The following is a 14,906-nucleotide window of genomic DNA, read 5'->3' as shown; positions in this document are numbered from 1 at the left end:
ATTACTTCTCTGAGAACTGCCCTTTACATACCAGGCAGGTGTCCCTGTGGCCAGGTATGTACCACCTGTCCCACAGACTCCAGGCATGCTGCTAGGATGCCTAACTCAGACTGGACTGATACGGCTGCAAATGGGCCTGGGAGGCACGAGGCAGCATCAACTGCAGTGGGGTGGTCATCAGGGTCCTGGGTTCAGACCATCACAGAAAAGGGGTCTGTGGAAAGGGCGAAGCTGAGCAGTTGAGTAGGTCATGCCCGAGGTGCAGAAGCCTGGGGACCAGAGGGCATTGGGAGCCAGCTCCTGGGGGGACCGTGGGGACTGCCTGAGATAGAGCTGTGGGCCCAAGAGGGAAGGGTGATGAGGCGTGGCCAGCATGGTGCAGCCTCTGGGCCCATGCAGCTGTGGAGGGGAGCAGGGTGAGTGAAGTGGTGGACACACCTCGGTGAGCTTGATGATCTCCCCGGAGCTGAGGCACAGCTTCTTGTTGTCGTCCAGCACTGTGTTCATGTTCTCAATCCAGACGGCGTCCACTGGCCCATCAAACATGTACCATTTCTTGTTGGTGTCGGAGGCGATGGCCCCTGCCCGGATCAGGGAGGAGAAGATCCCATCCGTCCTGCAGCCACCAGGGAGGACAGCATTGTAGGCACAGGGGAGGCAGGGTGGCAAGTACAGCTGGCTCCCAGGGATCCAGGCTGGCTCTGCTCTGCTTTTTTTTTTTTCCTTCTTCTTCAATATCTTCCATTCACTTAAAAATTATAGTAGGGAAAATGGGACTTTCTTACGTAATATGATGTACTGAAAACGTGTGGTTATATTCTCTCCCTACTGATTCCTCACTAAAGATATAGTTAAAGGAAGATGAAAAGTAATTATCCCCAAAAGAAAAGGAAGATGGGGAGGAGACAACACAGAAATGGAGGTTCCCACAGCCCTGGAAGACAGGCAGAGACAGAGAAGAGGTAAACGACCTGGCAGAGAAAGCAGGTCGTGAGATATATCTAGTTTCTGCCACAGAACCCAGGAAGGCTCAGACTTCAGAGGCACCAAATGCCAGGGAAGAGGGTGGGTAGGGGGGCATTTTTCTAGTCTGCTCCCCAGCCCCCATCTACCCACACAAGAGCCTGAGTGGATGTGGGTGAGGCCCTTCACCAGAAATGGGGGAAGCAGGACAAGCCCATATTCAGAAAGACAGGTGCTGACTGTGCCTCTCAAGTGCCCATCCCCTTCTGGGTTCCCAGGACACTGGGACCAAGCAGACACCCCAGCAGGAGACTGGAGACTTCTCTAGAGAGACAGAATAGCCCCAGAGAAAACCCACAGATGCTGATGTTTGGAGGACCTCTACCCTGCTGCCTTCTCCCAGCTTAGCACACCCCTCCTGAAACGCAGGCCTCAGCCCAGGGGCAGAGGCCCAAGGACCACCAGCTTCTGGTGGGGCAATGACAACAGTCAGCATTTACTGAGCACTTGGCGTGTGCCATGTTGTCCTAGGAACCCTCCATGTGTTAAGTTCATTTTCTCCTTTATCCCCACTTTGCAAGGCCCAGCGGGGTGAAGTGGGTCACTCAGGAGGAAGTGGTGGATAGAGTCCCAGGCATTTGACTGGGGGGTCGGGTAGGGCCTGGCCCACAGCCTGCAGAGGTCTGGGAACATGGGCACCACTCACCACTCGTGGGTGAGCAGATCAAACTCCCCATACAGCTGGCCCATCGTGATGGACTTGGGGTTGAGCACGTAGTAGTTGACGGCCTCGTACACACCGCCGCTGATGGATGGCTGTCCTTTCAGCAATGTCATGGCAGCTGCCAGGACCCTGTAACACTGGGGAGACAGGCCAGAGGAGAGTGAGCCTCCTAGCTCCCCAGAGAGAGGGCTGGAGCAGGCTGTGGGCCACAGGGAGCAGGAGGGGGATTCTAGAGGGGAATTCTACAGGTACAAGTTGGGGCCAAGACCCCTGTTGAGGCCGCACTGTCCCCAGGCCCACTGTCTGGGCACTGGGCCGCCCAGCTTGGCTCTGCTTACATTACTCTTGCCAGAGCCCGTGGGCCCGACGAGCATGAGGCCATGCCGCACCACAGTGGTCTCATAGAGCTGGATGCACTTGGTCAGGAAGCCTGGAGGGACATGGGGGGTAGAGGGGCGGAGGTCAGAGGAGGAGTCTGCCACTAGCTTGGTCTTGACAATGCCACTAGCTTTCTGGGTGACCTCGGGTGAGTTACCTCACTCCCTGAGGCTCAGTTTCCTTGTCTGTAAAGTGGGGATGGCAGTAGTACCAACCTCATGGGTAGAGACAGATGAAGCCCTGAGCACAGAGCCTGGCACGGAGTAGGAATTCTCTGCTAACGGCCGGCCATGATTTCCACTGTGACTATTATTCCTTAACATCCACTGATGCTGGCTCGGTGTCAGCTGTCACAGGCCTCCAAATCAACCACAGCCCCAAAGCTTCCACCCAGTCATCTGACAGCACTAACTCGACACCAGGCCTGTGGCTCCACAGGGAAGTGGCCAAGTCCTGCAGGTACAGCCATGTGCTCTGCATGTGGGTGGAGCCCTCGCTCCAAAAGAGGTGGAGGTTGGCTGGGATGGGACGGGGCAGGAGGTGTGAACAGGACACAGCTCATTCTCTTCCCCTAATCCTGACACCCAACCCCATTCTTGCCCCAAGCAGGTAAGGATGGGGCAGAGAAGATCCTCTGTCAGGGAGGAGTAAGGGTGTGGTCCAAGCTGTGACTGCACCTCACTCAGGGTGGAGGGGGTACAGCAAGAGGCCTGGGGGCAGGGCAGCACCTGCTTCCCCACTGCAAAATCATAAGCAATACACATATTGTCTCTGTCCCTGGTTCCTGACACACAGCCCCTCAAACCCTTGTAGACAGGGGTGCCAGAAGAACCATCCTTTTCAATATGTAGTCTCTGGTTCCTAACACAGAGCTCCTGTGTAATTTCCCAAGTGTTAGGAACATCTTGTTGCCCAATGAGGCAACTCTTGGTGGTGAACTCCTAGGAGGGGGCTGTTTACCAGAAAGACTGAACCATGATTAGAAGCTTGGAACTTTCAGGCCTACCCCTGTTCTTCGTAGACAGGAGAGGGGCTGGCAGTGGAGTTAATAAGTGATCATGTGTATGTCATGAGTCCTCCAAAAAAAAATCCCCTAACTATGGGGTTTGGAGATCTTCCGGAATGGTGAGCTTCCAGATTGCTGGGACTCACCCCAATCCTATGGGGACAGGCCTTGCTCTATGTATCTCTTCATCTGGCTGTTCACCTGTATCCTTGATCACATCCTTTATTATATAACAAACCAGCAAAGGTACATGTTTCCCTGAGTTCTGTGAGCTGTCCTAGCAAATGATCAGGCCTGAGGAGAGGGTTACAGGGACCTCTAATTTGTCCCAAGTGGGACAGAAGTTATGGGTAACCTGGGGACCCAGTACTGGCAACTGGTGTCTGAAGTGGGAGCAGTCTTGTGGGACTGAGCTCTTAACCCGTGGAGTCTGTGCTAACTCCGATTAGTGTCAGGATTGAATTGAATAATAGGACACCTAGCTGTGCCTGAGAATTAGTGAATGTGGGGAGGAAAACCATACATCCAGTGTCAGAAGTGTTGTGAGAGTGAGAATGAGGGAAAAGGAGTTTTTTCCTAGATTACCTCACCTGAAGGATCCCAGTGGAGACAGGGCTGGGCACCTGCATTGCCCGTGGACTGCTTGGCAGAGAGCCCCAGCCCACAGCACCTGGCCAGCTATGAGGGAGCCTGAGGCTGGACTGCAACCCCAGGGAGACCAGACCCAGCCCTCCTCTGACACCCACAGGACTGCGGGGCAGGACAGGGGCTCACCGTCCACGTCCTTGAGATTGTTCTTCTCGCAGGCCTTGCGAATGGCCTTTTCCAGGATGCCGTAGTCAGTCTCCTCCTCCTTGATGGTGGGGAACAGATCAGACACGATCCCAGAGAAGAGTCTGAGGTCCTCCTGCAGGAACTTGGGCACATTCACATCTCTGATGGCCCGGAGGCAAATCAGCTCCTGCAGCAGAGGCCCAGGTCAGATGCCCCTCCAGCTGCTCCAGACTCCCCCTGAAGCCTCCCTCCCCAGGCACCTCTCTGGACACAGCTTACCTCGTTCATGCTGGGGTTTTCTCGCTTGAGGTTTCCGGCAGCCGAGATCACGGTCTTCACAGCTCTCATCCCAAAGTCATAGTGATCCTGTCACCACCGTACATGGGAGGGGTGGGTGGGCACTATGTCTCGCGGGGCTTCTGACAGCAACACTCTCCCTCCAACCTGGCACCTAGCCATGCCTCATCGCCTAGCTCATAGCAGAAGTGTCACTTCCCTTGCAGGCCATCTGCACCTACCCGCACATCCCCGCCTGGGCTGGGTGCCCCACTTCGGGTTCCTCTGGCGCCTTCTATTCCACCACCTCAGAGGCCCTTTCCCTTTATCAGGTAACTTATCCTGCATCCCTGCTTCACTCTTCACCTTCACTCTGAGGGTGAGGAGTCTGCCTTGACCACAGCTAAATCCCTGTGGTCCCCGTAAAGCACCAAGGGTAGGGAGGCACTCAAGTTTTGTTCAAAAAGGGAATGAAGGAATTTCCAATCTGTGCCATAAACAGACTGGCCTCGATGGTCATTGAGCTTCCTTCTGATGTTCATCACATCTCTCTAGTTCTACCCTTTTGGTCGCATCACTGTGGCTTTTCCTGCCTTTGCCACCAGTTCTATTGGTCTCCATTATATAGCAGGTGTGTTAGAGATGGTTAAACTTACCATTTTGCCAGACCCTGAGAGCTACACCTGGATCTGACCCACAGACAAGCACATTTCCCAGAAATCTTAGACTTGGAGCTACATGAAGAGACTGGGTTTGGCTTTGGATCACTAGCACTTGGGAAGGGTTGAGTGCATTTCCAGAACCATGTGAGGATAGTTGCTCTAATGAAGTTGCATTTTTGAAAGTGGATGGTTAGAAAGGAGGGTGTGTGGAGGTGCTGGCACCCACAGTGCACTGTGGTGGACAGAAGCTGTTTTTCCCAGTAACAGATTGCTCCTCTAGCCCATGGGATGCAGCAGGCCCCACTTGACCAAAGGCAGTATGGTCCCCCAGGCCACAGTGATGGGTATTCATGCAGGAGCAGGTCACCCAGAGAGCGCCTATTAGGGTGATACCAGGGACTTTTTCTGGAACCATTAAGAAAGAGAAACTAAGCTGTTAGCATGTAGGCCCAGAGCTGGGGCTCATCTCTGCCACTGCAAAGGGGGCGCCTGCCTGAGATTGGAGTCAAACAGGAAAGCTCACCCACCAGTGCTGGTGCCTGTACAGACAGCGTTGGCCCCTAGAACCTGGGCTCCACATGCTGAAGGGAAGACCCTGGTGTTGGGAGGCTTGTGTCGGGGTGGGCAGAGGGAGGGGGCTGGCTATCTCATTCTGGTTCCATGAGACCTTGGGGCACTTGCTCCCCAGCCTTGGGTTGTGTGTCTCTTGGTCTCTTACTGGTTGACCTTCCCTCGCACCTGAACTAGTCCATGTTCCTAGCTTTTGTTCCAGCTCCCCTGTGCTGCATAAGCCTGGCCGGGCTCTTAGTTTCTTAGAACCTCAGGGTCCTCAGCTGAGAAATGGGGATGTCATTCCTATCTCCTGTGGTCGTTGAGGGCAGGTAGCAGCTATTAGACCCTAGTACTGGGTTGGGGCAGGGCCTTACCTGGGAACTGAGCTGCTCTGAGGACAGCTTGAAGGTGGTAGTGATTTTCTTGGCCAGCACATTGGCCTCACTGAAGCCAAAGGAGTAGAGGGAGATCTCAGCGATCATGGCATAATCTGGAACCATCATGGCCACGGGCCGGAAGAGCGCCTGGGGCACATGGTATACGTGTGACCAATCTCCCCTCCCAGAGCACCACCTGCTCCCTGGACTGTCTGGTCCTCTGAAGGCAGCTTTACTGCCCCGCTGATGCTTGGATTCTCCCTGCACCACACCTGCCACAGCTGATACTCCCCTGCAGGGGGACTCCTCTACCCATCAGAAACCATTCCTTTGTGCTGAATGGAACCTGCCCCTTACCTTCTCCCAAGCCTTGAGGACAAGCCTGGGCCCTCCTGTCCACCCCTGGGCAGGAGCGCTGCCACGTGGAATCTCAGTCCCTGATGCCCAGTAGCTGTATGTCCTTGCATAAATGCTTTAGCATCTCTGAGCCCAAGTCACAGCTCTGGTGGTTCCCATTGCCCTGGGCAGCCTCTTGGGCTAATATGGGCCTGAACTTACCTTCAGGTTATCGGGCAGCTCAGTGCGGCCGGCATACCCCGGGTTCATGGTGATAAACACTGCGCAGGAGGGCACAAGTGGGATCTCAACACCTTCAAACATGAAGCGTTCCACCTATGGAGGTGGGAGGGGTTGGCTCACCTGCCCCCTCTTCTCGTTGCCCTTCCCCCACCCCTCATTGATGCCCCTGTCCTGGCTATAGCTGGTCAGCCTAGACTGGACCCCTGACCATGGGTTGGCTCCTCTCTCAGGATCTAGCCTAAAACCTCTGGTCCCAGTGGCTTCCAGGTCCTGGCTCCCTGAGGTCTTCACACATCTCCTGCTTTCCACTCCTTCCACCCCCAATCCCTGGCACTGATTCCCCCAAGACCTGAGCAAGTTTGGCTCTGACTGGGACCCAGAGTCCTACTGGGGTGGGGCTGGGGCACTGCCCAACCTCCTAGCTCCGATCTTCGGAAGAAGACCTCTGATCACCCTGAATAAGGCTAGAGGAGGGAACAAAGGCTGGGGCTTTTCATTAAGCTCAGGATGTGGGGAAGGACCCCTTCATCCACCACAACTTGGCCTGGGAGATGTGCCCAGAGTGAGGTGGGGATGTGGGGCTCCCTGAATTGCCACAAAAATCCCCCAGAGGCAGCTCTGCCAGAGGGGTGTGGGGTCATGCCCAGGCCCCTGTGAGAAGAGAGAGGTTGGGCCCAGGGCAGGCCCAAGTGCCTGGCTTCTAACTCTGCCAGTGTGGGGAGTCACATGGTGGTGTGAGCGTGGTGGGTCTAACTGAGGTGAAAAAATGGCAACTTGGAGGAGGTGTGGAGGTGGGTAGCACCCCTGGAGGCTCACCCGCTGCTGCTGTGCCTTCTGGATGGTGGTGATCTGCTGTGCCACCACAGATAGCACCTCGATATCAATGCGATTGAACTCATCAAAGCAAGCCCAGGCTCCAGCACTAAGTGAGGGGAAAACATTGGGGGATATGAGTTCAGAGCCCCTCCGGCATCTCCAAGGGACCCCTCTGACTCTGCTGGGGAAGAAGCCCTCAACAGCCATCTCCATCAGCTCAGCCACAAACCTATCGCCCACCACCCCATCCCAGCACCCTCCAGGAGCCGAGCCTTTGACTCCTATTATCCTGTCCCATCCCTCCACCATCTCGTGAGGCTCCTCTAGGACAGTGACCCCAGGAAAGCTCAGCTTCCCTGCCCTGTTTTGTGCCACCAGCATGCCCAGCCTCACCTGGCCAGGCCCTTGAAGAACTTGCCCATGGCCATGAAGTCGAGCTGATCGGAGCAGTTGAACACAACGGTCTGGATGGCCAAGGCCTTGCCCAGGTCTTTGGTGGTCTCAGTTTTCCCTGTACCAGCCGGGCCAGCGGGGGCACCCCCAAACTTGAGGTGCAGGGCCCCAGTCAAGGTCAGGTAGCACCTGCAGGAGTGAGAGGAGGTGGGCATGAGCCATGCACCTCCCTCTGGAGTCCCACAGACATGGGGAGAGAGAGCCCCCTACCGTCTTGGACCCCATGGAGGGGCAGATCCTGCTCCTCCCCGACTCTCCAGGCCCCAGATGTGCCCAGCCCTGGTTGCTGGGGTTAGGAGTGGAGGGAGCCCTTGGTCATCTGACCAGTGTTCCCCCACCCCACCCCAAGGCCCTGCAGTACGTGGCTAAATGGAGGTCACCAGAGGAAATGACTACTTTAGAAGAGAAGTGTTCACCTTATAAAGGGACTCACCCACTGTTTCTCTCAAGATCAATTCCCCTGGCAGGTTGGAAGGAGGATCTGACTGATAGTCAGTGAAGCCCATACCCGTTAGATGCAAACTGAGCACCACGAGTGCTAAGAGTTTTACATGTCAGCTTATGAAACTCTCATAACCACCTTGAGGAGACTGCAGAGGAAACTGAGGCACAGAGGGGTTAGCTACCTGCCCAAGATTGCTCAGCTTGCAGTGGGCAGAGACAGTTTTGAACCCAAAGCCTGAGCTCCTAACCTTTGAAGAACTGGTTCATCGTGGACTGACGGCATCGTGTGAACCCCGGACTCCTGGACCAGCCAGAGCTGGAGGGAGGGGTCCAGCGTGGGAAGGAGAGTGCTCACCTGTCTGTGAGGGGCGTGATCACCAGCCTCCCACTGTTGCCTAGGTACTCATAGCCATAGATGAACTCGGCATTCACAGCCCGGATGTACAGGTTGTTATTGGTCCAGTAGTACCTGGCATTGCGAAGAGATGGGTTCCCAGGCCGTGTGGACCATGGGCCACTGGGCAGGGTACGTGGTTGAGGAGAGGTGGTTCTCTGGGGGAATAAGAGCACCAAGGCACCCCACCCAGCTTGCCCCAGGACCTTTAGGGCAGGGACCAGCCTGTTGTAGTTGACTCTCCACCCTCCCTGGCCCCCTCCTGCTGCTGCCCTTGCCCTGGACGTGGCTGGGCCAAGGATGCCTGCCTCCTCACCTTAGCTGAGAGATCCACTCAAAGTCATTCACACTGACCACGTTCTCCTGGATCAGCTTGTATACCACATCCTTGGCGTGGACCTCGATGACGATTAAGGCCGACAGCACAGCTCGTTGCATGCGGGACAGCTTCCCCCGCACCAGCGCCACCAGGTCACTGAGCTGCAGGAGTCAGGGGACACCGTCAGGGGTTGGCAGGGCCACGCTGCAGGTGGGCTTCCTCTTTCCTTGCACACAGGATGGGTTTCTGTCAGAAACAGCCCTCTACCTTGGGGGTTTCTGATGGCTTGGGATGTGAGGGGTACAGAGACCAGGCAGGGGGAGGGAGGACAGAGCACTGGTCATGTGGGAAGTCTGGTAGGGAAGTGAATAAAAACAGAGGCACACACATGGCACCTGCCTCCCTGCCGTGTACAGTGTTGAGGCCCAGGTTGTGGGCCTCGGGAGGAGCTCAAGGAAGGAGTATGGTGAGAAGCTGGTGCACAGAGTGAGGACAGGCCACGGGACAGTCCAGGAGGGCTCCAGGTATGAGGCTCCCACCCTGACCATCAGGACAAGGGTACCTGCCTGGCCTCAGAGCCCCCATCCCTACCACATGACTGGTCATGAGACACTCATTTTAAGGGTGTCTGACCTTCCACTCTTTGATTCTAACCCAGGACCTCTTCTGGGATCATTACAGGACAAAGCTCCTGTAGTTACTGGGCTCCTCCAGGGTGTGGGGTGTTTGTGGGGAGCAGATGGTGACCCCCACCCTTGACTCCCACCTGCCGGGCAAGCTGGGGAAACAGCTGGTTACTGAGGTTGCTGGCCTCCAGTGCCTCTGCCACCTCCATGGTCCAGTAGGTCTGGCACCCGGCAATGGTCACCTGGCCAGGCCAGTTCAGAACCCACTGAGTCCTGGGCATCTAGGAAGACAACACAGGCAGGGTTAACCCAAGCAGCCGCCAGCCTCGACCCTGCACTCTTTTCCCCTTAAATGCCATCTGTCCTTATCGGCTCAAGTTGTTAATTCCACCTCAAAAGCATTAAGCTCTGGGCCTCTTGGGGTTGGGCAGAGTTATCACCTCCTCAGCAGAGGAGACCTGGAAGCAGAGGGGTTGGAACCCAGGATCGGGGAACACGCAGTCCTGGGTACAAATCCTGACTGCCACCTGCCAATCACATGCCCTTTGGGCAGAAAACAGAAAACATCTCTCAGCTGATTTGGCAGGATAAGGCTTAAACCCCAGGCCAGCTGCCAATTGTGGAGCTGAGAGAGGTACTGTGGGTGAAGCCCCAGCCCAGGCCCTGGCACACGGTGAGCACTTCAAAATCTCACTTTCTGGAGCATGTTTCCAGATTCCTCCCTGAGTGGGCTCAAGGATCCCCGCCCCCAGAGACCCTCTGGCTGACTGGAGTCAGGGCTGTAATCTGAGGATGAGGCAGGTAGGCAGCCCAGCCCCTTTGATGGAGCGGAGAGGTACTGGGAAAGGGGCAGATGGGAGGACGAGCAGTTTTGGACGCTGCGCTGGGAGGGGAGGCACAGCTCACCGTGGGGTAGGCCTTGATGGCCCTCTCAATGATGTCCCGCACGCTGGCCTTCATGCTGTGCTCCACCTCCCGCAGCCAGTCCTCCACATTGTTGGATGGGTAGATGGAGAAGGACAGCTGCACCTCCTCACCCTCCGCCGAGTACATATGTGTGATCTCCAGGTCCTCCTGGAACAGCAGCTGTGGGCAGGGGGCAGCGAGAGGGGTTACCGCAGGTGTGCCCAGAGGCCCTGACCACCACAGCCCCACCGCTGACACCAACTGTGCCCTCCATCTTCAGAAGAGAGTTCTGCCCCATGAGCATCTACCTTGGCTGAGACTTCCCTGACTGCTTGTGGGCAGAATGGGTCTGCCTTGTCCCCAGCTGTGGCCTAGCCCACTTGGAGAAGGAGGCTAAGCCTGCCCTGTGTGTCACCCTCCTGCTCGGGCCTGTGTGGCCTCCCTTGTAGATGAGGATGAGGGCAAGGAGAGTCAGGAACCTCTGGCCTCATGGGTCTCTCAACCTAGCCAGTACCTCAGTGCACTGGGGGGACAGGGCTCCCCCAGAGGAGTTGCAAGCCAAGGGCCCCCCAACCCTCAGCCAAGGTTTCTGCAGTTGACTTTCCTCCCACAGGCCCTGGGGTATGTCTCCTAGGGTCAGGAATCTCACCTGCCACCTCATTTCCTGCTAAAAAGACTTAGGGTGAGAGAAGAGGTATCCTCCCTGGGAAGATGCCTCCATGAGCCCCTGGCCCAGTTACCCACCTGGGCAATGTTCTCGAAGCACTTGCGCAGGTGGGGCTGCACAGCTGTGGGGTCCTTCGCCTGGGACAAGATCTCTAGTAGCTCATCATCAGACAGGAAGTAGAATCTGCCACGGGAAGAGTGGGTCAGGCAGCCCCTGGGTCCCAGCTGCCCCAGTACTATTGACATCCTTGCATCCCAGCCTGGTGGGGTGTACTGGACCCCTCCAGCTTGTGGGTAGGCCCGGTGGTGTCCACCTGGCGAAGGCGCTCCGCTTGGTCTCCAAGTATTCGCTGAGGCCCTTCTGCACCATGTCCAGCAGCTTGTTGCAGTCCCGCAAGCTGTCCAGCAGCCTCTGATCAGAGCACACATTGATCACCTGTGTGGCCGGGGTCAGAAAAACTGGAAGTGAGTGTGGACCAACTGGGAGGCAGCAAAGTGGGCTCAGAGCACCCATGCATGCCACCTAGAGACCCTCAGTGGGACTTGGGAAGGGGTGGAGACAGAAAAATGTCCCCAGGCCAGGGGCTGCATCCATCACCTCTGCCGGTCCCACAGAAAAAAAACTATGGCCAAAAAAACTAGGGTTAAACAAAGACGAGTTTGATTTTGCTACAGGACTTGTCAGGGCCTTTGAAATACTAATGTGGACTGCAATTCTCTAAGAGGAAAATCATCAAGTGTTGTGCTTCTGAGGAGTGTCTCACAAGACTGGGGAGCTCACTCAGGGGGACACAGGCCAAGACCAAAGCCTTGGACTTGTTCTCCAGTCTTTCTTGTTAGGGAGAGGTGAGACCAGGAGGTGCCCCAGTGGTCCCAGCTGCCCCCTCCCATCCACTTGCGAGCTCACCTCCCGGTTCTCGTAGGCATTCTTCATGATCTTCCTCCAGATGCGCTCCATTGTCTGGTAGCGCTTGCTCTCCACTGGCAACTGTCGGTTGATGTCCTCAGAGCTGAAGATGGGCTCCAGGTAGAGCCAAGCCCGCTGACAGTTCAGCCACTCCTCCAGTACTTCCTGGACAGGGCATGGACTGTCAGAGCTTGGAGTCTAAGTTGGGTCCTGTCCCCTACAACCTAGATATTTTATCCCACCAGAGTTCTGGGCAGAACACTGGGCACCAGAGCCAGTGTCGATGGGAAATTTCCAGATGGTGCTGTCAGTCACAGTGCTCCAGGGAACAAAGAGCCTGCATGAATGCCTGTCCTCCAGAGATACCCCAAGGCCCTCACAGGATGCTCACGCCTCCAACAGAGCAGGGGATCTGCTCTTCCTTATGAGAGAACTATGCCTGAACCAACAAATCCTGAAGCAACAAGGAGAGTCCAGTGCATGAAAGACCGAACCGATCTCCTCTCCTGGGAGGACTCTGGGTCTATGTCCCCAGCATTCTTTGAGGTATACTGGGGCTTGAGCTTGAGATCCCTAAAATATTCTCTAAAACATCAATCCAAGAGTGAGACTTCTTTAAAACAAGACACTTTCCCCTCTGCCTCTAAATTCCCCTTTCTGAATTTATCTGTTGTCTTTTCCTCTCAGTGCAAACTCATTCATTCATTTGTTCATGTTCTTTTCCATGAGATGTGTTCTGTGGCCAGCTCTGTGCCAGGCCCCTGCCAGATTCATGTAGGCACCAGGGAAATAGAGGAGAACGGGGTGTGGTTCCTGCCCTTGAGGAGCCCACAGTCCACTAAACGACCAGTTCTGCCTCTGAATCACCAAAGACCCAGCATGTGTGATGAGCTCTGTCAGAGGCATCTACCAAGGGCCTCGACGGGAGCACTGTGCAGGTGGGTGTGGGGGAATCAGTGAGGGCCACTTGATGCTGAGCCCTGGAGAAGTTGCAACTCTAGTTGGAGAGGACAGCATGAGTGAAGGACAGAGACTCAGGGACAATGCTGGCAATCTCAGGCATCCCTGGGTGATCCGAGGGGCACACAGGAAGCCCTCCTCACTCAGCTACTGGCCTTCACTGGAGGTTTCTGAATAGCTCCCAGGAAGACCTCAGGGAAGGGGCTGTCGGAAGCACACCTGGAGGCCTGGCCCTGGGACTGACCTCCAGGGCTCTGCAGGTAGCCTGGCCACCAGTCTTGAGAGCCCTGAGCAGCAGTCCCCAGTGCCCTGGCACCTTTACCCTGAAGCCAGCTCCAAATAAGATGGGAGTGGGAGGCTCAGGGCCTCGTGATGTCCAGCCCAAAAAGTCTTGAGACTGGAAGCACACATTATCTCAAGCCCAGGCAGCCCTTTAGGGGTCTGCTGGCAGCTTTCATGCCCCTTCTTAACCACAGCTTTGGCCCAAACACTGGGGGGAGGGGGCCTACCCCCATGTCCTGAATTACCTCCTCCAGCAGCTGAACTCAGAGATAGGGAGCCCCCTTCTAGTCCCCCTCCTCTGACTGAGAGGCCTACCAGAGAGCCAGGGCCTGTGCAAACCTGGGCAAGGCACTTCATCACTTCCAGCCCCACCCAGACACCACAAAGAGCCATCTTGGGACAGGGTGTTTCGAGGGGGTGGGAAGAGGGGGACAGGAGGGCCCACCTGGGTCAGCTTCAGCTTGTTCTCCCAGGAGTTGATGCGCTGCTCGAAGGGCGTCTTGTAGGGCGAGAAGGACATGCTCTGGGTCATGACGATGTGGTCATCGAGCAGCTGTGAGGCCTCATCTGGGCTCTTGAGGATGTAGGTCTCTGTCTCCTTGTAGGGCATCACATTGAACAGGATGGTAGACCACTCCTTCTCCATCTTGTCCAGTGCCTGGGGTGGGACAAGTCAAGACTGGGTCCCAGGAAGGAGCTAATCCACAGTCTGAGTGGTGCTGGGCAGGGAAGGGCAGGTTCTGCCCAGCCATGACCTTCACTTGGGCCCTGTTCTGCCAGCTCTCAGCTTGTCTGGTCAATGAATCCCTCTACAGGTCCTCGTCAGAATCCAAGGCCAACTTGCTCTCACACGTGGTGCACTTGTACAACATGCATGTACAAGCATGTTGGGAGGCAGCGAAGGTGCTGGGTAGGAGCTCTGGTCCCAATTCTAGCGCTTAACTGGCTATGTCACTCTGGCCAGTTACTGAACCTCTCTGAACCTTAATTTGCTCACCTGTTAAATGAGGGTAATGCTATCGGCTCCTTTGTGGAGGAGGAAGCACTCTGAGAGGAATAACTGAGTAATAACAGGGATGGTGGACACTGTGCTAAACATTTCACATACATTATTAACTCACTTAATAGGCTGCACCTCAATCCGTGCACCTGGTGACTAACCCCAGGGATGGGGCCGGGGACTGTCAGCCTCCTATACCATTGGGCAGTATGTGGGTGGGGCAAAGCAGGCCTGCTGGTGGCTGCCCACCTGCTCGATGGCATACTCCTTGCCGGCCACCTCGGCCACCTTGCTGATGCTCTCGATATGGTCCTGCAGGTTCATCTCAAGACAGCGGGCGAAGGTCAGGTTGGCCTTAGGCCTGACATTAATGTTAATCTCATTGGACAGCACGTCCCAGTGCCTGTTCCTCATGCCAGGGTTGCGCAGCCCCTGGATCAGCGGGATGTATGGCTTGAACTCCTCGATGCGGGCCCGGATATCTAAGGCCATGTCCTGGCAGGCTGCGGGGCAGGGCAGGCAGGGGTGAGAGGCAGCTGGCAAAGGCCGGGAAGGAGGGCAAAGGTGGGTTGGGCTGCCTACCTGGGACATCCTTGAACTGCTTCACGCACTTGTGCATTGTCTTGAAGGACTCGATGACATTTTTCTCCAGCTGCTCCGCGTCAATGGCTGACAGGGGGTCATTCATCCAGCTCTCAGACCAGCGCAGCCAGTCGGAGGCTGTGGTCCAGAGGTCCAGGTAGGGCTGGAACTCCTTCACCATCCTGGAGAGCTTGTCATACTGCAGGGGCAGAAGAGCCAGGGCTGTGTCAGGATGCTCCCCAGTCTCTCCAGGTTGCTCC

General features: G+C 56.0%; 1 protein-coding gene across 8 annotated transcripts in view; it reads right to left on the bottom strand.

Annotated features, from left to right (window-relative positions):
• Positions 1 to 14,906, bottom strand: part of DNAH1 (dynein axonemal heavy chain 1) — a 73,500-nt gene that overhangs the window by 25,583 nt on the left and 33,011 nt on the right. For 7 of the 8 annotated variants that reach the window (XR_012060657.1, XM_072941414.1, XM_072941413.1 and 4 more), the window contains exons 21-39: positions 14,647 to 14,845; positions 14,314 to 14,567; positions 13,510 to 13,722; positions 11,823 to 11,987; positions 11,230 to 11,351; positions 10,994 to 11,099; positions 10,250 to 10,429; positions 9,484 to 9,624; positions 8,715 to 8,878; positions 8,360 to 8,473; positions 7,501 to 7,689; positions 7,108 to 7,213; positions 6,271 to 6,384; positions 5,710 to 5,859; positions 4,125 to 4,211; positions 3,846 to 4,032; positions 2,026 to 2,117; positions 1,670 to 1,824; positions 439 to 616 (exon numbers count right to left, since the gene is read on the bottom strand). Coding sequence is in view for 7 of the 8 variants with exons in the window: in XM_072941414.1 (XP_072797515.1) it covers positions 439 to 616; positions 1,670 to 1,824; positions 2,026 to 2,117; positions 3,846 to 4,032; positions 4,125 to 4,211; positions 5,710 to 5,859; positions 6,271 to 6,384; positions 7,108 to 7,213; positions 7,501 to 7,689; positions 8,360 to 8,473; positions 8,715 to 8,878; positions 9,484 to 9,624; positions 10,250 to 10,429; positions 10,994 to 11,099; positions 11,230 to 11,351; positions 11,823 to 11,987; positions 13,510 to 13,722; positions 14,314 to 14,567; positions 14,647 to 14,845 (2,916 nt within the window). In the remaining variant the exon portion in view is untranslated. The remainder of the gene's footprint in view (positions 1 to 438; positions 617 to 1,669; positions 1,825 to 2,025; positions 2,118 to 3,845; positions 4,033 to 4,124; positions 4,212 to 5,709; positions 5,860 to 6,270; positions 6,385 to 7,107; positions 7,214 to 7,500; positions 7,690 to 8,359; positions 8,474 to 8,714; positions 8,879 to 9,483; positions 9,625 to 10,249; positions 10,430 to 10,993; positions 11,100 to 11,229; positions 11,352 to 11,822; positions 11,988 to 13,509; positions 13,723 to 14,313; positions 14,568 to 14,646; positions 14,846 to 14,906) is intronic. The other variant, XM_072941416.1, reaches the window with a different exon arrangement.

This window comes from Vicugna pacos, chromosome 17, assembly GCF_048564905.1.
Source record: "Vicugna pacos chromosome 17, VicPac4, whole genome shotgun sequence".
In the NCBI taxonomy this organism is placed as follows: domain Eukaryota; kingdom Metazoa; phylum Chordata; class Mammalia; order Artiodactyla; family Camelidae; genus Vicugna; species Vicugna pacos.
Note: the sequence above shows the minus strand (reverse complement) of the source record. Positions and strands in the feature narration are given on the sequence as shown.